At 51.0% G+C, this 23,377-nt stretch overlaps 1 protein-coding gene across 13 annotated transcripts in view; it reads right to left on the reverse strand.

Annotated features, from left to right (window-relative positions):
- Positions 1-23,377, reverse strand: part of FRMD4A (FERM domain containing 4A) — a 608,405-nt gene that overhangs the window by 48,760 nt on the left and 536,268 nt on the right. For all 13 annotated transcript variants that reach the window (XM_060659574.2, XM_060659575.3, XM_060659579.3 and 10 more), the window contains 3 exons: positions 15,067-15,143; positions 9,786-9,924; positions 3,366-3,507 (listed from right to left, as the gene is read on the reverse strand). In XM_060659574.2, the coding sequence (XP_060515557.1) occupies positions 3,366-3,507; positions 9,786-9,924; positions 15,067-15,143 (358 nt within the window). The remainder of the gene's footprint in view (positions 1-3,365; positions 3,508-9,785; positions 9,925-15,066; positions 15,144-23,377) is intronic.

The following is a 23,377-nucleotide window of genomic DNA, read 5'->3' on the forward strand; positions in this document are numbered from 1 at the left end:
TCCGAAAGCGGGGATACCTGGGTTCTGTGTTCCAAAGCCACACCGTCACCTCAGGCTTCTATCTCTTCTTCAGCAGGAAGAGTGGCTCTCAACGTGTGGTCCCCAGACCAGCCGCATCGGCATCTCTTAGGGATTTGTTATAAATACAAATTCTCAGGCTCACCCCCGACCTACAGAATCAGACACCCTGGGATGGGAGCTCAGCTATCTGTGTTTGAACTGCCCTCCACGTGGTTCTGATGCACGTCGAAGTTTGAGAACTGAGCTGGCAGAATCCACTGTCCTTCTGGATAGAACCGTGCCAAATTCGCACAGTACCCGGCTTTCCAAATGGCTAAGAAACCACACAGGGATGCACACCTCACGAAGCCTGAGGGATGGGTGGGGCTCATCTGTGGCTGGATGAGGACGACCGTGGGCAGATAAATCCAGGCTCAAAGCAGAGACTCTGGATTTTACCAGGGGTTAGAAGGGTCTAGAGCACAAATACAGGAGCTGACTATGGCTCTGCCCTTTGCCACTCAGCAGGGGATTGAGAGTGGCCATAATTTGAGATGTGGGTCTCAGGTTTTGTAGGACCTTCTCTTAGATACAAGACAGCAGCATTTTCTACAGCTTTCACTGTAAAGCTGAAGGCCTCAGAAATTATCGTCATTTGCCTCGTTGTACTGCTGAAAACATTTAGAAGAATCTGAGGCAGGGAGGGGTTTATGGTAAACCTATGGTGGCAGAAGTAGAGCCAGGCTTTGTGGGGCATGAAGCTTATATAATTTTAGTGGATTTACGGAAAATAATGCAATTATTTACAACAGCCGAGATATGGAAGAACCTAGGTGCCCACTAATAGAAGACATTTAGGATTGATAAGACGGATACAGAAGATGTGGGGTGTGTGTGTGTGTGTGTGTGTGTGTGTACATCACACAACATACACACACACAATGGAATATTACTCAGCCATAAAAAAGAATGAGATCTTGCCCTTTACAACAACATGGATGGACCTGGGTATTATGGTAAGTGAAAGAAATCAGACAGAGAAAGACAAATACCGTATGATTTCACTTCTTCGTGGAATCTACCAAACAAATGAATAAACAAACAACAAGCAGAAACAGACTGAGGGGCCCCTGGGTGGCTCAGGCAGTTAAGCCTCTGACTTCAGCTCAGGTCATGATCTCATGTCTGTGAGTCTGAGCCCCTCGTCTGGCTCTGGGCTGACAGCTCAGAGCCTGGAACCTGCTTCGGATTCTGTGTCTCCCTCTCTCTCTGCCCCTCCCCTGCTCATGCTCTGTCTCTCTCTCAAAAATAAATGAACATTACAAAAAAAGAAAGAAAGAAAGAAAGAAAGAAAGAAAGAAAGAAAGAAAGAAAAAGAAAGAAAGAAAGAAACAGACCCATTAACACAGAGAACTGGTGATTGTCAGAGGGGAGGGGGAAGGGCAAAATGGGAGAAGGAGGGTGGGAGACACAGGCTCCCAGGGATGGAATGAGTAAGTCACAGGGAAGAAAGGTACAGCTTAGAGAATACAGTCAGTGACACCTTAACAGAACTGCATGGTGACAGCTGGTAGCTACACTTGAGGTGAGCATGAGAGATGGTGAAATCGCCACGTTACATACCTGAAACTAACATAACACCTATGTGGACTGCACTTCAAGATAAAAAAAAAAAAGAATGCAAAACGTTCTATGTTCACAAAACCACATGCCATGAGGACACGTGGCTGGGCCCTCCCAAACCCTCTGAAAGGCCTGGCCAGCGCGGGCCCCTGAGCTGAAGCTCCATCAGCCCCTCAGTAAACGGGCCTCTCGGTCCGGGAGGGGCACATCCTCCCCCTGGTCCTCCGGGTCAAGGCTCTGACTGGACTCTGCCGGCCTGGAGGCCGCCCAGACCCCTTCAGCTTCTTGCCCTTCTCCGTTTCCTCTTACTGCTGTTGTGTGCAGTCCTTAGACGGGGCTGTGGAAAGACCCTGGTGAACCAAGGAGTTGGTTCTTAGAAGGACATCGCTTTTCATGGCTCATTCTTATTTGTTTCTCTTTGAGACAATCTTCACTTCCAGTCTTTTACAACCCTGGAAGCACCAGGTGCAAAGACAAACAACGAAATAAGGGGAAGGTATAGTAAAGGGGAACTGTGGCGAGGGGGAGAAGAATCTAGACAAAGCTGATGGAGGGAGGAGCCGAGATGTGGGCAGGCAGGATGCCTCTGTGAACCCATGAGCTCTGGCTGGCGTCCCCATCAGCAGGGTTCCGAGGAAGCAAGAGCAGCAGAGAAGTTATGGCTGAGTGTGACGGAGGGACAGCAGTACTGGGCACGGTGGGGGGGTGGGGGGCAGGGGGCCGGCTCGGTAAACAGCATCAGGGGGTGGGCATCAAAGAGAGAGGGATGCACTAGAACAGAGGTGACACTAGGGACGCAATATTTACAGACAACTCCTAGAATGTTAGGGCAGGAAGAAATCTTAAAGGAAAAAAAAAAAGGAAGGAAGAAAGAAAGAAAAAATGACTCTGGAAGATGAGGGAGGGGAAAGACTTGTTGCTTTCCTTCGAGGCTCCGAGGCAAGAGAACACTGTCCCCAAGAACAATCAGGCTTTGATCCTGTGGCCTGGGGAGTGACCTGCATTCAACGTCTCCGAACAATGACCCCCTCCCTCCCGCTTCCTGTGCTCCGCAAACCTCCGCCTCTTCCTGTCACCGCGGCCAATGGCGTCCCTACTCTGGCCATCAGCCGCTCTGAATTCACGCACAGAGCCAGTCTGTCCCTCTTGCATCCAATGACAAAATGACTTGCCCAGGGCTCTTAGAAGCACACTTGGAATCAGACCCTGGGACTCCCACTTGCAAAAGGTGCTCGACACTACGTGGCATTCTGTGACAGCAAGACTCTCCGAAGGCCTGGAGTTTCTGGCCTTCCAGAGTCCTGAGGAGTTCGCCTGAGAGCAGGGCGGAGGGTCGCTCAGCACCACAGCCTGCCTTCAGCCCCCCCTCCTTGGTAGAATTCTCCTTTAAGGGCACACAAGCACGCCCCACCCCGTCCTTGGACTTGACGCTCCTGACCCTCGGCCATCGGCATTCAGAAGGCTCTGGAGGGTGCTCAAGAGGCTTCTGCGGCCGACGGTCCTTCCCACGCTGCCTGGTTCTGCTGCTTCGGATCTCCCCCCACCCTCTGGCACTCTGGGCGGTTTTCTCAGATTCCCGTTTGGCTCAAAACCTCGGTCTCACAACCGGAGCCAGCTCCCGGGGAGCCTGCCAAGCTGCCTCCTCCACGGCTGCCACTGGCCGGCCTTGCCCGGAGCCTCGCTGGGCCGGGCGCCGCGCTTGGGCGAGCCTCCTCCACGCTCCCCGAGAGGCCCTGCCGTACCTGATGACAGGAGGCTCCCGCTGCTGCCGCTGATGATCTTCCCTTTGCTCCCCATGTTGGCCAGCTTGGAGGTCTTCAGCGTGCCGGTCTCGGTCAGGTCGATGGCGATCTCGCTCAGGCTGCGCGCGGCATGGATTTTAGACTAGAATGGAAAAGACAACCGGGCCGTGAAGAGGTGTTCACCTCTGGTGGAGAACGGCTACCGCTCGCCGGCTTGGGGTCCCGAAAGGTAGCACAGGGACTCGTTTCCTGGCTTCCAGCATTCTTAACGTTTGTGTTCCTCGGCCCCATCCCCAACCACTGACGCTCCCCGCGTGAGGTGGCTCTAGAGCGGACACGAGGGATGACGTTTCCCAAGCTCTGTCTTCCACGGGCTGTACCGTGCAGTGCCTAGTGCAGGGGCTTTGACGCCACACAGACCCGGTCAGAGTCCTGTGCGGGGAACGTTCCTTAATCTCACCAAACCTCTTTATTCCCAGCTTATACAATGGGACGAACACCGCCCGCCTTTGCAGGTTCTGTTAGGGACAAAGGACAGCAGGCACGTGAAGGCTGCCTGAGGCCGTGCCCTGGAACCCAGCTCTCAATAAAAGAGTACTGACTTCATTCTGTGTTTATTTAAAAAAAAAAATTCTTTTTTACATTTATTTTTGAGAAACAGAGTGAGACAAAGCGTGAGCAGGGGAGGGGCAGAGAGAGAGGGAGACAGAATCGGAAGCAGGCTCCGGGCTCCGAGCTGTCAGCACAGAGCCCGACGCGGGGCTCAAACCCACGAACCACGAGATACCTAACTCTCCTCTCCAAAGTCTAGATTTTAGTTAACACTCCACTGTGCTTATTAATTGGCCCGACTTGGCTAAACGTAACAGGTTGGAATAATTAGAAGAGAAGTCTGTAATCATAATTACATTCCTAAAAGTAACTGTTTTTCATTTAAACTGCCTTTTTTAGCTACTGCCTGCGGTCAGTGAAAACGGGGTGTGCATTTTCTACACGTGTTTGACCTTTTTTTTTCCTTCTTCAGGAAATCAGTTGTTGTGATAGTACCTCAAGCAACATGCTTTGCTCACAGCACGAGCCTAACAAAAACACTATCAATGCTGGGAGAACCCATACGTGTGCTGAGGTTTCTTTCCACGGCGTCGGCTATAGCACATAAGCCGATGGTTTTCGAACTCGGTTTGGAACTTGGTTTTTCAGTCATTTAACGTGCATTCGCCCAACCACCCCCTCCGTGTGAGACCAAGTCTGTCCCCCAACAGGAGAAGCCAGCAGAGGCAGATGTGGGGGCCGTGGAGGGGTCGGTAGACATCGTCCATTCTTCCTTATTGACATTCTCTACCCGAGTCCCCTGCGCTGTCCAGCAAAGGCTATCACCCCGTGCCTTCGCCCTTCCTCTGGCCTCCACACTGATGCGGACACAGACGTCCATGCCTTCTGAGAGCCGAGCGCTTCCCTCTTGTTAGGAGAGGAGAGTCTGAGGGACCAAGGAAACGCAGGAGTCTTGCTGTTTGCCAGGTATGAAGCATCATCCCATCGGTCCTTCCTTGACTGAGGTCTCCTTCCTGACCTCAACTCTTGTCCCCGCATTCAGAACCAGGCCACCTCCCTCAGGTCAGGGCCTCCTTGCTGATGACCTAATCGCGGCCACCAGGCCCCCGCAGTGCTCCGGCTTGCAGCAGAAGCAGGAAGCACCTTTCACTTCACATGGACAAGGCAGGCATGCCCACAGGGTGTATTTGGTTGAGCTTCACCCTCTGAGCAAGCCGAGGAAGCACACCCATCACCGTCTTTAGCAGCCCTCTCCACAAACGCCCACGCTTTAATAAAAAGAGCCGAGGACGCTTCCAGTTATGTAATGACTCACGGAGACGCGGACCAACTCAGCATGATGCGAAGGGGCCCAGAGTCTCAAGTCAGAAAGATCTGGACTGGAATCTTGGCCCTGGCCAGGTAACCATTTTTTGACCATGATCTTCAACCTGGCTGAGGCTCAGATCCCTGTTTATAAAATGAAGCTCTTAAAACCCATATGGTGGAGTTGTGATAAGGACTCAATTAGATAGTACACATAAAGGCCACTGGAATGGAAATAGGAATGGGATACAAATCATGACCTGGAGGCAATTTGCTAAATGAGGGGAGATTGATGGCTCAACCTGGGATTTGGGGGATCTCATTAACCACATGCCAGACCTATCCCCACCCACTTCCAATCCTGCCACTGATCAGTGTTAGAGGCAAAAACCAAAATATGGAAAAGGGAACAACAGATATCCTTTCCCAAGGGAGATCAGATTCTTAGAAGCTTTAGCAAATTATTGGCTTCTCTCTGAATGGAAATATCACAATGACTAAACAGACCCAGTGGAGAGAGCACACACTAAGAGGAAGGAGTACAGATTGGGAGATTGTATTCTGGCAAAGTCAAGTCTTTGGGACATCCCGGAAGAGCCTCCAAAATTCTGGGCATCCTACTTTGGGGGCCTTGCCCCACTAAGTTTTATTACTGATATCCCACGAGCAAGGTTTAATGGTCCCCTACCAAGCTTTCACCCTGCTTTTGATCTAGATGGAATGAAGAACAGAGGACACATTAGAAAAAAACAAAACTCTTGGGGCACCTGGGTGGCTCAGTCGGTTAAGCATCCGACTTCGGCTCAGGTCATGATCTCGGTCCGTGAGTTCGAGCCCCGTGTCAGGCTCTGTGCTGACCGCTCAGAGCCTGGAGCCTGTTTCAGATTCTGTGTCTCCCTGTCTCTCTGACCCTCCCCCGTTCATGCTGTCTCTCCCTGTCTCAAAAATAAATAAATGTTGGGGCGCCTGGGTGCTCGGTCGGTTAAGCGTCCGACTTTGGTTCGGGTCATGATCTCATGGTCCGTGAGTTCGAGCCCCACGTCAGGCTCTGTGCTGACCGCTCAGAGCCTGAAGCCTGTTTCAGATTCTGTGTCTCCCTCTCTCTCTGCCCCTCCCCTGTTCATGCTCTGTCTCTCTCTGTCTCAAAAATAAATAAACATTAAAAAAAAATTTTTTTTAAATAAATGTTAAAAAAAAAATTAAAGAAAAAAAAAAAAGAAAAAAACAAAACCCAACGACTGAGGAGGAGGAACCATGTCTGGACTAGAGGGCAACTTGACGAGTCCCTGCTTGGAGTTCAGAGGCATAGGGTCTAATGTTTATGCTCCACAATCTGAACTTTCAAGTATCTTCCTCTGATATCTACAAGGCAGTCCTCAGCTCTGGGCTTCAGAGGTTGCCAGGATCCAGAAAGGACAACATTCCTCATCTTGGGGGTCGGCACACAGAAGTTACCAGGTGTGGCTGGTCCCTGTACAGCCTCTCATTCTGAACGAGCCGTACGAAACCAAGCAACATGGGCTCTTTCTGCTCCGTCTCTGGAGATAGAGGGAGCATGTGTGTGTGTGCACGTGTGAGAGATGTTCTTACATGATTTGCACAAGGATCCTGAAAGAAGAAAATACCAGCACCAGGGAAGAACCGGAGACTTCTTGGCCACCCTCCCCTGCTGACTCAAACCACTAGACCACGCTTGTCTCCGGGGCTGATAAGCATCACTTGGGAGGCCTGGGCTTTGCAGAAGCACTTCGGAGAAAGGATTGGCTGGCCTGGCCCGACTCACTAGGGTGTGAAGCAATGGCGAGTGTGCCAGCCAACACAGGCTGCTCAGAAATATTTGGAAACTCGTCCCAGGCGTGTCAGCCGTCACTCACCGGAGATCGTTCTGCCCACCGGAGACGGATCACATCACCCTTGTACAGAGAACGGCATCCCAGAAATGAAAGGTGGTGTAATTCCGGAGGGGAATTTTATCATCTCTGATTTAATCTGGGAAACTTCTGGAGAATTTAACCTTTACACAAGTGTTGGCCAGGGGATACTGTGTTGGATTAACGATGATAATGATAAAAATACCGATCTCCAAAAGTGGTTTCACACACATTGTGTCATGGGGCCAATCAATAATCTCCGTGAGTAATTTCCTTCCTTGATCTCTCATCGGGGAGGCAAAGCAGGTACAGTGAGACACTTGCCTAGGGTCAGAGATCTGGAAATGGAGTCCCTGGACCTCCTTGTGGAGTTTATTCCTCACCTGCCACTGTGGGTTGAGGACTTGGTTCCTACGAGAAACGGGAGGGCTCTGGAGCATCTGTGAACAAGCAGAGCTGACTGGGGGGAAAGTTCTCCCGCTCCCGGGCCAACGTGTACTTCCTTCCGTCCCCCAGGGGTCACTGAGATGGACAGCTGAAATTCCCCTATTGCGTGGGCACCTGGTTTGGCCTTTTAAAGGATACTTGCTGCTGATAAATGAACTTTGAGACTAACTTTTTCCAGTTTACTTGTTGCTTCAGAGGGCTGATCTGTTAGCCTGGCAAAGAAGCCTTCTCCAACTGCAGAGGAAGACCATCTTTGACAGGGGGGGATGAAGAACCCTAAGAACCGGCCTCTTGGGGCACCTCGTGGGGGGGGGTTCAGTTGTTTAAGCGTCTGACTCTTGATTTCAGCTCAGGTCATGATCTCTCCATTCGGGGGATCGAGCCCCGTGCTGGGCTCTGTACTGACTGTGCAGAGCCTGCTTGGGATTCTCTCTCTGCCCCTTCCCTGCTCAGGTGTGCACTCCCTCTCTCTCAAAATAAATAAACATTAAAAAAAGAAAAAATAAAAAAAAAGAACCTGCTTCTTGAGTTACTCAAGAGACCCTCAATGCAAAAAACCAGCACAGGGTAGAACAACTCAAACAGCTAATGTACCAACCTCAGGGTGAAATACACTTTGTCCTTTCTCCTTTCAAAATTGTGCTACTGGTATGTGTGGGGGGTCTGCCCCCAAGAGGCATCAGTGGTGGGGTTCAGGAGGGTTGCCAAGGTCTCCACCCCTCACCACCCATTCCCGAACAACGCAGAGGATGGAATCAATGTTTTAAGGTTCTGACCTCTAACTCTTGCAACCAGAGGGCATAATGCGGACACCCACCCACTGTCTCAAGCTAAAGCATGAGTCAAAATGCTTTGGCCCGGTTTCTTTTGATCTAATTGGGCTTCAAATCCCTGTGCCAATGTCCAGCATCACCAGGAAAGCTGTGGAATGCTCCCATTATGCCTAACAACAACAAAAAACACTCTACTCTGTGCCCATTCACCCCAGAAAATGACCAAAAAAGGGGCCAGGAAGACTTTGCAGAGGAGAAAAACGTGTTATGAAGGACAAAGTGACAGACTGGCAGGAAGGGCCCTGATTTGAAACTGATTTATGAGCTGAGAGATTGTTTCCTTTTCTCCTATTTTCTTACTATCTTTCTCCTCCCTCCCACTTGGCCCCAGGTCTCTCCGGCTACTCCTCCGCCCACGCCAGGGAAAGAACAACGCCACCCAGACAGGAAGTAAGACAGAAGAGGAAGCCGTCAGGATCCAAGAGGGCTCCGATCTGCTGAATCTTGGGCCCAGTAAGGCCAGAGTCCGGCCACCTCCACACCCACTGAGGACCCACATGATGGGACAAAACGTCCCAGGGGCCAAGGCTGGATCTCCCTCGATAGTTCTGCATCGCCTCTGCCAAGCCAGCAGGATTCTGGAAAGGGGCAAGACCTAGATGGGGCTCTTGACCAGAGGGCTAATGAAGGAGAATGGCTTGTGGAGGGAAGGCAAGGCAGCATGACAGGCAGAGGCGGTAGAGGAAGAGGGGGCCGAGTGTTGACAGAAGCTGTGTGTGAACCAAGGAGACGTCACTCTCCCACCCGCCAGAAAATGCACCTGTGTGTCCGCACTGGGGCTGGGTCAAACCTCCCTCGGAGGATGGCTGTTTACCAAGGCCTGAGGCTCCAGGTCTACTTTAGGGAAATGGCTGGGTGGTTTTTTTTTTTTAATGTTTCCAGTTCTTTTTTTTTTTTTTTTTTTTTGAAAAAGGAACTGGCAGTTGGAAAAGCCTGGAGGGTTTTCACAGCAATTATCCTAAACAGTTAGATGGTGTCTATTAATTGCAAACGGGTTGTTGTTTTTTTTTTCTCTCTCTCTCTCTCTCAAAAAGGAAACAATATGCCACTGTTGAAACACCATAAAGGGCTTGACAGCTCGTTCCTAGGAGAGGTTTCTGAAGTTCGAAAGCACGCTTGGAATTCCTCAAAAGGGCCCTACCTGGCTGCAGTAAAGGGCCAGAGCCCCTGACCACGGCACGGGACGTACCCTCTGGAAGAGCCTGTCTCCTTCCTCCCTCCTGTAACTCTGCAAGGCAGGTCTGTACCTGTGCACCTCTCGGGGCGGGGGACACGGTGCCGCCCCCACCCGTCGAATTCTTGAGCCCTAAATTAGGAGACCCAGACTCAGGCCCTAGTGCAACCCTCAGGCAAGCTTCCCTCTTGGTAGAAAGGTCTGGTCTTTGCAAAGTGCCTCCCAGTCCCTGACTTACCTTACTCTGCTTTCTGTCCAGATAGAACTGGTGCTGGCTAATGGCCATAGCCCAGATGGACTTGATCAATGCTGGACATGCGTACCATGTATGTACCGCAATGCCACTGTGTCCAAACGTCCTCCTGGTCACTGAAGCCCTGTGACAGCAAGAATCAGAAGGTTCAGGCATGTTTATGATGAGGGACTCCACTGATCCGTTGACAGCTTTTACCAAGAACCCCGTAGGAACTAAACGCCCTGGCATAAAGGGGACATATGAACACACATGCCAGCATGTACACACACACACACACACACACACACACACACACACACTTAGGAAACTAGATAGCAAAGTCCAGCTTTTCAATGTAATCAAAATTGTATATATATAAGGTGTACAACAGGATTTGATATACACAGTGAAATGATTCCTACGGTCAAGCTAATGATCGTTCTTCACATAGTTGTGTCACAAGAGCACTGGAGATCTACTCTTAGCTCACGTCCAATATTCAGTGCACATCATTAACTACAGTCCTCGTGCTCTACCTTAGATCTGTAGGCTTATTTGTCCTACCCAACTGCAGCTTTGTACCTCTGACCGACACTCCCTACTTCCTCTCTTCCCTGGCCCAGGTAACCACCCTTCCAGTCTATGCTTCCACTTTTTTTTTTTTTTTTAATGTTTATTCATGTTTGAGAGAGAGAGCATGAGCAGGGGTAAAGCAGAGAAGAGAGAGGACAGAGAATCTGAAGCGGGCTCTGCACTGACAGCAGCAAGCCTGACACGGGGCTCGAACTCACGAACCGTGAGATCAGGACCTGAACTCAGTGGGACATTCAACCCACTGAGCCACCCAGGAGCCCCTACTATTTGACTTTTGGGATTCCACATATTCGTGAGATCACCCAGTTCTTTCCTTTCTGTGTCTGGCTTATTTCACTTGAACATAATGTCCTCCAGGTATATCCACATTGTTGCAAATGGCAGGGCTCCATTCTTTCCCGTGGCTGAATAATATTCCGTTGTATTTATACACACACCACAATTTCTGTATCCTTTCATCCCTCAATGAACACTTAGGTTATGTCCATATTTTGGCTATCACGAATAATGCTAATCTTTTGATTTACTGGCTCCTTAGGGTTCAGAATCCATTCAAGTTTCTGTCTTGTCTGGGATAAGATGGGTCATTCTAGGTCACTGGATGGTCCTTTTTGAGCTTCAGCTCTTGGCATTGGGCCAAGACAAACTTCAGGAACAGGAAGAGCCTTTGACAATGTCTTTTAGTAAACAGCAGGCAATGCTGCCTATGGTGAAGGATAAGTCAATCCTGTTCTAATCACCACCACCACAGGCCACAGCCTGTGGGAAGTCCCAAAGGAGTCCAGACTTCTTACACTGCTCTAACTCTGTGTTCCTTGAGAGAGTGGTTATCAATCTCAAATTTATTCACAGGGCAGACAGGGTATACAGAATCAGGAGAGGGAAGGCAGAATGGAGTCGAGCCAATCTTCTCCACTACCCCCCTCCACACACGTTTACGTAGGACACAGAGCCTATCTGTGTATGGAGTAGACAGAGGCAATTACACTTTAAAAATAAAACACGAGGGGCGCATGGATGGCTTAGTCGGTTAAGCGTCCAATTTGGGCTCAGGTCATGATCTCACGGTTCATAAGTTCGAGTCCCCCCACCAGGCTCTCTGCTGTCAACACAGAGCCAGTTTTGGATCCTCTGTCCCTCTCTCTCCCTGCCCCTCCCCTGCGCTCTCTTTCTCTCTCAAAATAAACACTAAAAAAACCAAACCAAAACAAAACAAAATAAGAGTGGGAAACATGGGTCCCAAAGGAATTCACATCAATGGTGTAGGGAGGAAAAAAAAAAAGGGTTATAGGATGCTTTCAGTGAAGTGTGTCCCTTAGGCAGATGGTTTGGCAAATGAAATCTGAGAACATGTGTTTGCATGCACGTGTGTGTGTGGGTGTGTGCAAGGCAAGGTGCTGGGGTGGGGCCTGGGGTTCCCCACGTGCACATAAGAAAAAAGCGTGTTCTCAAGCTTAAGGTGTCTAATTTGGAAGATTTTCCCTGCAAGACAATTTAGAGCTGCTCCTATCACGGAAAAGGAGCCGGTGACAGAGTGGGGAGGAATGCCCCACAGATCCCTGTAGAAATAAGAAGAAACCATGATGGGAAGCTTCCACTTCGGCTTCTATGCCAATGGCTGCTCCTGGGACCCGGTACGATCCTTTCTCCCAGAAAAGCGGAGTTAGAAAGGATGAGGGGCTGGAGGCACGTCTGAGTGCAAGCACGAGAGTGGCAGGGGCCAAATGCGCGTGTGTTTCAGGGAAGGCAGGGGAGGAAGGGTCCAGGAGGCTCGCCAGGTCTGGGAGGTGCTGTACAAACAGCACATCAGACCCGGAGTTTTCTCCTGCTCCATCATTAACATATCTCTTCTCCGCATCTCTCCCTTCAGGCTCTTCCCACCACACTGACTTTTCTGTTTTGCCTAAACCTTAGAAACGGAATATTTGCCAAGAACCAGAGAACCAATGTGGGTATCGAGCTGGGGGTGCGTGTCCGGGAGCACACGTCGTGCGTCCCCTCTGTGGTCCACGCTGGGCCCATCGACTCAGGACGCGCCCTCTGCCTGGGGTGATCCCCAGTCCCTGTCTGGGTCCCACCCTCTTCACCGCAGGATTCTTTTCCTTACTTGCCATCCCAACCCTTCACCTCTGGCTCCCTTCCTGGCTGCGACCGCCTCAATGCGGAGTGCATCAGACTCCTGTTCCCTGCTCCAAATACCTGTGGCAACAGCAGTGGGTGAGGCATTTAAGATAAGGAGCGCCCTGTGGGCCCTGGGAAGACCATTTGCTGTCCTAGGAGGCAGGAGGCGGCTGAGAGCCTTTGCTCTGCCATGAAACCCAGTAGCTAACAACCCATGGCAATCCCCTACGTTTGCACTGGTGTCCATCTGGAAAAGGGGTCCTTAAAGCTGCAGTCAGCTTGGGTTTCCAACTCTGACATCAGCATAGACACCTCCCTGGCCACCCCCTCCTTGCCTGCCTCTAGGGTGGAGGACGGCTGTTTCTCTCCGGGAGAGGTGATCACACTCCTGCTTCCAATGCCTCCCTTCCCTCCTCTCTCTTAAGAGCCTGAGAGGTTCAGCTCAGAACCTCTCCTGACCAGGCTGGCTTCTCCACTCTCAGTATTTACAGCCTGTGCCATTCAGCACTCAATTGCCAGTATTTTGTATACAGCGGAGTGGTAACGCCTGGGAGTCTTAGAGCCAGACTCCCCGGGTTCAAGTCCTTCCTCCACCACTTACCGGCTTTTTGTAACCTAGACCAGGTTATATTTTGTTTCTTTTGTGCCTCAGTTTACCACAGGCACAACAGGAAACTAGCAATACCCATTTCCTGGGTTTACAGTGAGGACACTATGAGATAATGTGTCCAAGTCTTTAGAACAGTGCCTGCCCATAAACAAGAAATACTCAGTTCTCTTGCCTTTCTCCCCAGCCGTGCTAACCTCTCTGGACACTGCCTCAGGGCCAAGGACCTCTTTCTGTAGCCCAGAATGTCTGAAACAGGCTAAAAGCCCATGATAATTATGTGTGAGGTTTGGACCCTTTGCTCTATCTTGGGCCTTAGGAAAGGGAGGGGAATTTAGTATTGTATCACGGACAGGGTGACAGGCAGGGAGAACACACACGCACAGATGTGTCCGAGGTGCGTGAGTTAGCAAAATTCCCAACAGAGGACAGGCACGGACAGTGTGCACAGCCCCTTAGATGACCCAGTCCCTAGTTTTCATCCTGTCGGACAGCCCCTCTCTGCATGGGACCCATTGTGGCAACATTCGGTTCACTCTTTTCAGACACGGAAGGGTGAGGGGGGAGAGAACCTAAGACTGGTCTGATACAGTTCGCCCGGAAAAGCAGCAGCGAGTTCCTTCTTGGGGGGGGAGGCCTGTTCTCAGCGTCTGTCCCTCCCCCACGTGGCCTGCTCGGCAGAGGCAGGGTCCGGGGGACACTTCGCATCACCTGACTGTGCAGACTGGCTAAGATGTTCTCCATCTGCCGGTCTCGTGGAGAAGGTGGGGGCATGGGCTGAGCTGCTTCCCTCCGAGGGAGTGGCTGCTTCAGGCAGATTACACGGTGGGGCGGAGAGGCATGTTCCCCCTGCTGGGTTATCGCTGGTGGCAGGGGCTGAGACACAGCACAAGCTCAGCCCTCTGACTTGGGTGTGGGTGTGTGGTGTGTGTGTGGGGGGGGGGGGGGGTGGCAGCGTCTCGTTCTGAGAGCCGTCTGGGCGCAAAGTGGCCTGTTTTGGGTGCTCAGAAGCCATGTGCGAGTGGAGCCGGGGCCAACCCCTCTTTGGCTGGCCAAGGCTGGGGTAGCTATCGCTGGTGCCCAAAAGCCCAGTTTGCACCTTTACAGAGTCTGACCTTTCCACCGTCTTCCTGGAGACCCCTTCTTGTAACCCCATCTTGGGACCTATTAAAAGCAATTTATCCTTGGGTGTCAGGCCTGTTTTTGGGGAATTCTGGGCTGCCTCGAAGCCCAGCACTGCCAGCAGACAAAGAGAGGAAGAGCGGCCGGTGCGTGCTGCCCGAGAACCTTCCACGCGGGGGCTTGCTGCATTCCAAACGGGGACCCTATTGTTTGGCATCTGACTTTGAGAGCACTGATTTTTCTCACTGGTGCTCCATGGGACACAATGTGGGGTGGGGAGAAACAGAACTGTGTTTCTTTCACATCCACCCACCACAGTGACACCCTGAAACCACAGCTCGTGGAGTCAATGAACACAGCTCCCTTGGGTACAAATCCCTTTTGGTGCTATCTTCCCAGAAACACTCTCAGAAGCTCTGAATGAGCCATCTAGCCCCTCTTCCTTCGGCAAGACCTCTCTAGAAGGACCCAGCCCACTGCCCCGTTTAATGTGGTGCGTGTTACTGAGTGTCACCCACCTTCCCTAAAACGCCCCGGCACGAGCACAGACAACTCCACACGTATGCACACCGCACACGTGCAGCCAGCTGCCACGATCACGCAACTGCCAATTTCTCTCACGCGTGCGCACGCACACCCAACGCACACTCGAATGCACCGCATCTATCAACACGTTGAGCACAAAACAAAGCTTCACTGTCAGCTGTGACGATACTCCCCGCGGTCAACCGTCCCCTCCCCCCCTCCCCCAAATGAACAATGACAGCACAAAAATCGTCAGGTCAATAACACACCGGGTGCACCACGCGCTCCCGGAAGGAAAGGACTTTTCTAGCTTACCTGCGGGGGTCATGAACTTCCACGGAAAACTTCTTTTCTCTGAAATACAGGTTTTCCAACTGCCTCCATTGGAAGATCTGGACAGAAAACAATGCGGTTTACGTTCAGAAGCAGTTGGCTCTGGGCGGGCGGTAGTCCTCTCTTTGCTGAACTTCTACAGCTGGCAGCTTCCTTATCAACGCTGAGACCACACAGTTTGCACCTCCTCCGTCTCTTGCTACACACCCCCGCACGCTCGCACGCACGCGCGCGCGCACACACACACACACACACACACACACACACACACAGAGGCTGCTCTCCAAGTCAAAAGCGGTTAACGTGGGTGTGGATTTTCCTGCAGGTTTCTTAACAGGAACAAAACAAGTTCTTTTCAAGTTGTTCCCCTCTGCTTTGCCCTTTGTTGCGGGACCCGCGACCCTTCCAGCGCCCGCAGACTTTTCCCTCCACGGGGAGGGGGGCCGAGCGTGAGCGCTGGGAGGGAGGGCTGCGGAGGGAGAGCAGGGGAGCTCTCACAGGGGAGCGGGGGCCATCTGCACGCGGCGCCGAGCTGAGCCTTCTCCCTCCAGTGCTGAAATGGGAAGGCGGTCAAATTCCCAGCCTCCCATCGGGACTCCACTTCCTGCCCACTAATGTGTAAGAGCTCGGACTCGCCCTGGTGAGTCGGCTCCGGGAAGCTTCTCTGCGAAGGGCGGGGGCCGCTGGAACCTTATTTCAGGGGTAGGCGACTCGACTCGAGATAAGGAGACGAGCCTGTCAAGCCCCTGCTTCTTCCCGCGGCACAAAGAAACTCCAGAGTCCCGCTGCCGGCGGGAGGCTTGCAGCCAGCGGCCCTCGGCCACGGCCAAGGGAGAGGCCAAGTACAGTTAGGGCAGTTTTGAAAAGTGGGAGGGAGAGAGCGCCCGCCGCTGCCCTCAGGCCCTGGCGGGCACGACTCCGACTCCTTCCACCGGAGAGGAGGGGGCCCTGTTAACTAAGCAGCGGACTACAGGGTCTGGGAGTAATTAGGGCAGCACTGCTCTGGAAGGCGTTCCTTTCATCAGGAGAAAAAGTGAACGGTGGACCGTGTCACAAGAGGTTAAAGTTACGCGCACACACATTTATATTTACATTATGCTTACATTCGATGCCTCTACTGCAGCTGCTTCTATACACTTAGAAGTTGAGTGGATTTTGCCCACAGAAGGGTAGATCAGGAATCCTGGGAGTGGCTGATTCCTCCCTGGGGTCGTCCCTTTGCCCAATGCATGGAGGCCTAGGTTTTTTAGAGTCTCATCCTCTACCTAGCGTCCTCTGAGTCTGAGCCGGGGCTCCTGATGCTCCCTGACCTGCTCACATTTTCTCCTCCTTAAAAATGTGACAGCAATTTCCCAGTGCTCCCTCAGCCCTGCCTCCCCAGACATGCCAGCTAGTCAGGGCTTGGCCAAAGGACTCCACCCCTTTGTCAGACTGGGCTGGGGAAAAAAAAAAAAAAAAGGTTTCTAGAATGGCCGCATTCTTTTCTCTCCACGACCTGCACTGCCGAACTGTACCATTATTTTGTGTGCACAATAGGGAGGAGGGCCTCTCCTCTTACTACTCTTTGGTCCACAGCTCAAAGAACATTTCACTCTGAAGCCCAAGGAAAACCGTACTTCTTTTTCCTTTAGTGTCAGTTCAAGCGAGTAGAGAGACATTTCAAGGAAAGCAAGTGACCCAGAGCCCTACCTTGGCTCAGACCGCTTTGCGTGAGGTCACAGAGGAAAAGGCACCTGAGTAGAGCCCATTATTCAAGTCACAGATCTGAGTCTCACTCTGCCATTGGATGCTCTGCTAACAAGCTCAGCGAAACACCTGAAGTTCCTCTCTGCCCACCCTCCCCCTGCCTTCCCGTTGTTCGACATTTATAGACACACTGCCTGAACTTAGCCAGAGGATTCAAAAGCACCAGAACTCACAGATCCCGGACACGGACCTCCTGATCTGGAGCTAGGACACAGGACAAAGTGGCCAGGCATATACGCCTGGGGTCTGAGTGCATCTGTATGAATACGGGGCCCCTACGTCCAAGCCGTCTGACCCTACACAAATGACAGCATTTCCTTTAGCCTCAGTTTCCCCGTCTGTAAAATGGCCATAATCCCCCTCTAAGGTAGAGACAACAGATCCTTGGCACGGTGTGGGCACAAAGTGCTCCGAGAACTTAGACCTTAGTGAGAGTCCCTCAGTGCTCTTACTTCTCTCGACTCCTGGCAAGTAACAGAGAATAACCAAAATAATTTTCTTCTTAAATTTCCTAACTCCAGAGCTGACACGGGGGCGTCAGGAAATAAAATGTGGTTATTCACGTGCTGGAAAGCTTTGAGGAAGTGTACAGAATTCTCCCCTGTCCCCTTCTCTCATCCCTCTCCTCTGAAAGCTGGGGCGGAGGACAGAGGGCGGTTCGCTAAGGGGGGGACCCCCGACCCCTGCACCGCACCCACCTTGGCCACGGCTGGCTTCATGCGTGCGTGATACGCGCGTATAAGGGCCCTGTGCTTGATGTGACGTTCTGCTCAGTCTCACTAGATTTTGATCAAGGGGCCCTGCAGATCGTATCGCTGGTCCCAGTCTCGAGTCCTGGCTGGTGCTCGAGCCACAGGCTCTGTCCTGGACAGCCCTTGGGGGAAACGTGCCCACCGTGCATCGGACGGGCAGACCTCCAGGGGCTTTCTCCTCATGGTCAAGAGAAAAGAAAGCAAACTTGGTGCTTTTGAACACCCTACCCAGCCCTTTCAGTTGAAGCCCCTTTCCACTGGGTGGCAAACCCCAGAGCCGATGCTTGGAGGCTCTGGTTCCCTCCTCGCTCCCACTCCTTGAGAAGCAGAAGGCAAACAGAGCCTCCCCAGAGATGCTTCCAGACGCTGCTGTTGCAGAGGGCCTTGCCTCTGTCCATGCTGCCAACTGGCCCAAATGTAACCCTCTGGGCTTGGATGGGGTCCCTCTGTCCCCCTGCTGACCCTGGTAGCCTGGCCCCAGCATCTCTCTAGGATGCTGGACATTTGTAGACATCTCCTAACAGGGGGCAGAGCAGAAGTTTTCCCTCAGGTCGGCTCTAAGCAGAGAGTGTGTTTGCAAACGAAACTCTGGGAAGGGAGAGTGAGAGGGAGTTGAATGAATGCAGCTTTTTTTTAGGACCGAATAGCACTGGGACACTAGCAGGGTCCCGGGAACCGAAAAGGAGGTGCTCGTGTGGAAAGACGAGCCCGGACTTTTTCATCTCATGCATGGCACATAGGAAGGGTTGGGGGCCAGGGTATGAGGGCAGCTAAACATCTCCCCTGTGCATTCAGGCAGATGCTGGCCACTAGGGCCTACATCGCTTGCTGTAAATGCACCATCCCTTCAGGGAGGGCTGGGCGTTTCTGGCCCCAGGCCCCTGTGCCCCTGCAGCTTCGAGGCCAGCCTGCTAAACCCTCTACGCTAAGGCTCCCACAGTACCAGCAGCAAGCAGACAGAAGATGCTCGACCTTGCCTCCTCTTTGTCAACAGGGTGCACCGGACTCCAATGTGCTGGTTTTGGAGGCAGCCCCAGATCGTCCGTGTCACTTCAGGAGGAGAGCCTCTCTGGCTTGGTGTAGCCATCATAACCCAGCTACCAGTTACAGCCGTCAATGTGCTTTGCAAATCCACATACAGACGCGTCACACACACGGGACGATCATTACGGCTTAGCTAGTTCCCTTAGGGTTTTGCAGGACTTCTACGGCCAATTAGGCCCACGCAGCTAATTAAAAGCTAGCACGCTGGTTTATCAATAATCAAAGGATTTATAAATTAATACATATTAAATCAAGGCCTCTCTAAGGTACCTCATCTGGGCATCTTTCAAGTTCTACAAACATGCCTTCTTTGATCTTTTAGCATTCCCCAAGAAGAATGAGCCCGAAATTTACTTCTTGGGGAAAGGGAGGCCCAGAGAAATTAGGGGAACTGCCTCAGGCCACACAGCAAGTCAGTGAGGGAACCAGAAACCCGAGTCAAGGGCACCTGGCCCATTACTCTGTGCTCCTTTACACACGGGCCCACCAATTAGCGGGAAGAGCTTTTACTCACTAATGGCTGGTTAACTTTATGAGAATTATTTTTACAAATGAGCAGCGACGGCACTGTAAGGAGAAAGTACAAAACCAAATCTTTCTAGTTCTACACAATGGCTTTTCGTTCCCTTTTCTGCTGTAAACGATAACAAGTATTACTTTCTCCTCTTAGAGACCTGGATTCTTCTGGTTTTCTGTACAGAGATGCCTCAGTGCTTTGAGGCTTCCAATTAAGGACTAACCAACGACAAGAAGCATGATTAAGAACAGCAGCAATAACGGGGCTTGTCCTGAAAACCAGAACTTAGAAAAACGGTCCAGAAGTGGTCGGAGACAGGATCTGTCACCACGGTGGGGAAACGTGGCTGGTACTACATGTCGACTGGTCGATTTTGAGCCAGACATGGGATTCCCAAGGGACCATGGGTCCTCCACGTCCACTTTCTGGACCCCGCTATTGTAATGGGGGAAACAGGAGATGGGACACATTAACAGAGAGCAAACACGAGTGGCTAATAAATAACCGTGTTTGAGCAAGAGGTTGCACTATACCCACTTAATGAGCCGACCTGGGTAGCTGGATCCTATTAGCTGGTCTGAGGGATTCCCACATCCTGTGTATCGCTGAAGGTCAAGGCAGAAAAGGGCTAATGTCCGCCCCCATGCCATGTTCCTTGTGACTGGGGGAAGGTACGGTGGGGACACGTGTTCACTGAGTGCCGGAACAGCACACGGGGTGGTGGGCAAGCTCTTGGAATGATGCGGAAATAAAGGCCGAACAGGAAGCTCGCTTTAGTGGCTCTGATTCTTGACGAGGACTTCAGGGAGCCTATCTTCCTCCTGTCCCTGAGGCTGAGTCACCAAGCCTCATCATGACCTCTGAGTAACTTCCTGCTGCTTCTGGGGGGCGGGGGGTGGGTAATATACAGAATCCCAGCAGCCATCTGGTCCAGGCTCCTCCTTCCACAGATAGAGCAAACCCCGTGGAGGGAGGTCAGGGAATTGGCAGAGGTTAAATAAGTAACTGATGTTGGGACCCATCCCGTGACTGGGCTGTCCTAGGGTCTTTCTAACCTACCACGAAGGCCTGACGATGAGCGAGAACAAATTGTTGCAAAGCCAATGGGTAAGGGAAGGACTGCTTCTTCAAAGGCCCCTGGCAACCTCAAGATCCTGTATGCCTTCCAAACACCAGCAAAGAGTGCTCTTATAAAAAGAATTAGACTCATAGCCAGGAATAATCTCCAAGCTCAGAATGAAACATACGAATTAGAAAACTCACTTCCTTGTTTCATTTCTGCAGTGTTCACCTTCTAGAAACAGGGCTGTCACTCCCAACTTCGTGGGTTGACACCATATGCCAGGATTTATTTTTTTTCTACCAGCAGTTGCATAAGCATTCAATATATTTTACTTGATAAAGAAGAAAGAAGCAAGTCCCTGGGGCTGTAGGTCACATCTAATCCCTACCCCCTTTCCAATCTTTGAAATAGTGGGGTCTACTTTGTTTCAATTCATCACTTTTAGGGGCAGGGACTCTGGCTTGGAAGTCAAGAGGCCTCGGTGATCATCTTGACTCTATATACACTCCTGCATCTTAGGCTCCTTTTCCGTAAAAGGAGGCGTGTATGCGCACACATGGGCATTCCTACATCCTTAGGCATGTGTTGAAGGCCAGCACTGGAAATCCAAGGAGCGTCACTCATCCTGCCCCTTGTTGGAGTTTAAAAATAAAATTGCTGGTCTTAAACACTTCCTAGTTCTAGGAGACCATCCAGAATAATACTGATTAAAAGAATGGTTTTCAAAACCACACGGTCCACCACTTACTGGTTGCACATTCCGCTAATGTAATTTCTTTGGGTCTTAGTTTTCTCATCTTTCAAATACTATGACTAACAAGCTTTTTTTTTTTTTCCCCATAGAGCTGTTGTATTAATAGATATAAAGTGCTTAAAATGGTGCCCAGCACATGGCACTCAAAAAATAGCAGCTATCATGATGTTCTCTCCCCTCCACCATTTACACACCAGGACACCTATTAGCCCCAAGTACAGGTTACATAGTTTTTCAAAAAATATGGCTACTATGGTACCATGGGCATTCTTTTTTTTTTTTTTTTTTTAAATTTTTTTTTTTTTTTTCAACGTTTTTTATTTATTTTTGGGACAGAGAGAGACACAGCATGAACGGGGGAGGGGCAGAGAGAGAGGGAGACACAGAATTGGAAACAGGCTCCAGGCTCCGGGCCATCAGCCCAGAGCCCGACGCGGGGCTCGAACTCACGGACCGCGAGATCGTGACCTGGCTGAAGTCGGACGCTTAACCGACTGCGCCACCCAGGCGCCCCACCATGGGCATTCTTAACGATGTTTTCTCTTACTTGGATTTTCCCCAATGCAAGCGTAAGCCTAACCTGGGCTCTTGTTCATTGCATTTCAGTTGATGTTGGCTGTTCCCTTAGGGCTCCTTGGCTCCAATTATCAACCAGCCAATTCCCACCCAGGTCCACTGCAATTCTGACCAGAGTCAGCGTTGACCGTTCACCTACTACAACCTCTCATCTCCCAACATTAACCCTGGGAAGAAAGCATCCTACTATAATACCGCTCAGTATAACACTGAATGGGCTATGCTGGGAAGCAAATCAGACCCCCCCAAAATAGGCAAGCCACGTTCACAGATAATTAGCTTACCAAGTGAAGAGGAGTAGGTCCTTTGTTACCTGCACCGAAGGAGGGCTCCCTGGCATCTATTTTCTCCCCAAAGGGCCACATACCCAGCAAGGAAAACAATGGCTAATTTTTCTCAGCAGCCAGACCTAATGGAATCAAGATGTTGCTCAGGCTGGCTGCCTACTCCTTGCTGTCAGACTACACAAGCTCTAAATTGATTTGGTTAATTCAGCGACAGATGCTCAGAGCACCAGGCCTTGACCCTTTAATGGATGACCTCTCTTTAACCCATCAGAAACCTCTTAGCTTCCTTTGGCTTCAGAATCATCACTTGGGCAAAAGAGATAGAGGGTCAACAAGTACTTCACAGACCCAGAGAAACAGGTCACTTTTACTCCCTCCCTCCCCCCACTCCCACTGGACTTCATTTCCTTTTATTGTTCTCCCTGGAGGGCATCTCTATTTTCTTGCGGGGACTTTGGTCTTTCTTACAGAAAGATCTTACCACGAAGTATGGCAAATGTAGGAACTTTAAAGAGAAGCTGAAAGGGTCTTTCCCTTGTCCTTGACCTCCTGAGGTAAGCTCCTCCCTCCTCAGAGTGCCTCTGGGGAATGCACAAAGGTTAGTCCTGAATGGAGAAGCTGGCCAGGCCAGCTATCTGGGTCTAGCTTTGCCTTTTTCTTTTTCTTTTTTTTAAAGTAGTGAACACTGTGGTCCAGTTTTGTGCAGCTCGACCTTGCGAGCTCCAGGCTTTCCTTTACAGAAACCTTAAAGGCTGAGGGTGGGGGTCGGATGGGAGGTTGGATTAAATAGGAGGTGGAGATTCAGGAGCACATCTGTCCCAGTGAGCCCAGGGTGATCTGTCGAAGTGCTGAATTACCATACTGCATACCCGAAACTAATACTCCATTGTGCCACCTGCAATTAAAATGAAAACTCAAAAAAAGTGAAACAACCTTCAAGGCTCCTCACACCTGCCATGACTTACGTCCATGGGATGCTTCACAGAGGGAATTAATTGGAGACATTTAGCACATCTGGAGGGAAAATTATGATGGGCCGTTTTCACCCGGAATGGCAAGGATTTCCCACTTTGGACCGCTGTGAAGGGTTTTTGTTTGGATTACCTTGGAGAGCAGACTTTGGGGGAAAACCTGTATTTTTCATTTTGCGGGGGGGGGGGGGGGGGAGGGGAAGGGTGGCAGTTATCCATCCTTTATGGCTGGTGGCTCTGTCCAGGGGCACAGCATCACCGTAACACCTCGTTTCTCTGGTGGAGGCCATCCGACTCCGAGGAAGACGAGGACAGGATGGTGAACAGGTTGGCAAGCAGCTCTCCATAGAAAAACAGGTATAGACTCCTCGCTAAAACCTGGTTTAATCAAGCTTAAAACAAAACAAAAAAACCTAACAGGACAACCCTCTACCGTAAAAAACAAAAGAAATTAGTAAGGCAGCAAGGGTTCTTTGGGAATAATTACTTAAGAGCAGCTTGTGTAGACTTTAAAACACCTAGTGCCTCAAGAATTGGCCGGTCCCCTGGGAGCAAGGTCTCGCAGACCTGTGGTTTCTGTGGG

Source organism: Panthera onca, chromosome B4 (genome assembly GCF_046562875.1).
Source record: "Panthera onca isolate mPanOnc1 chromosome B4, mPanOnc1 haplotype 2, whole genome shotgun sequence".
NCBI lineage: Eukaryota > Metazoa > Chordata > Mammalia > Carnivora > Felidae > Panthera > Panthera onca.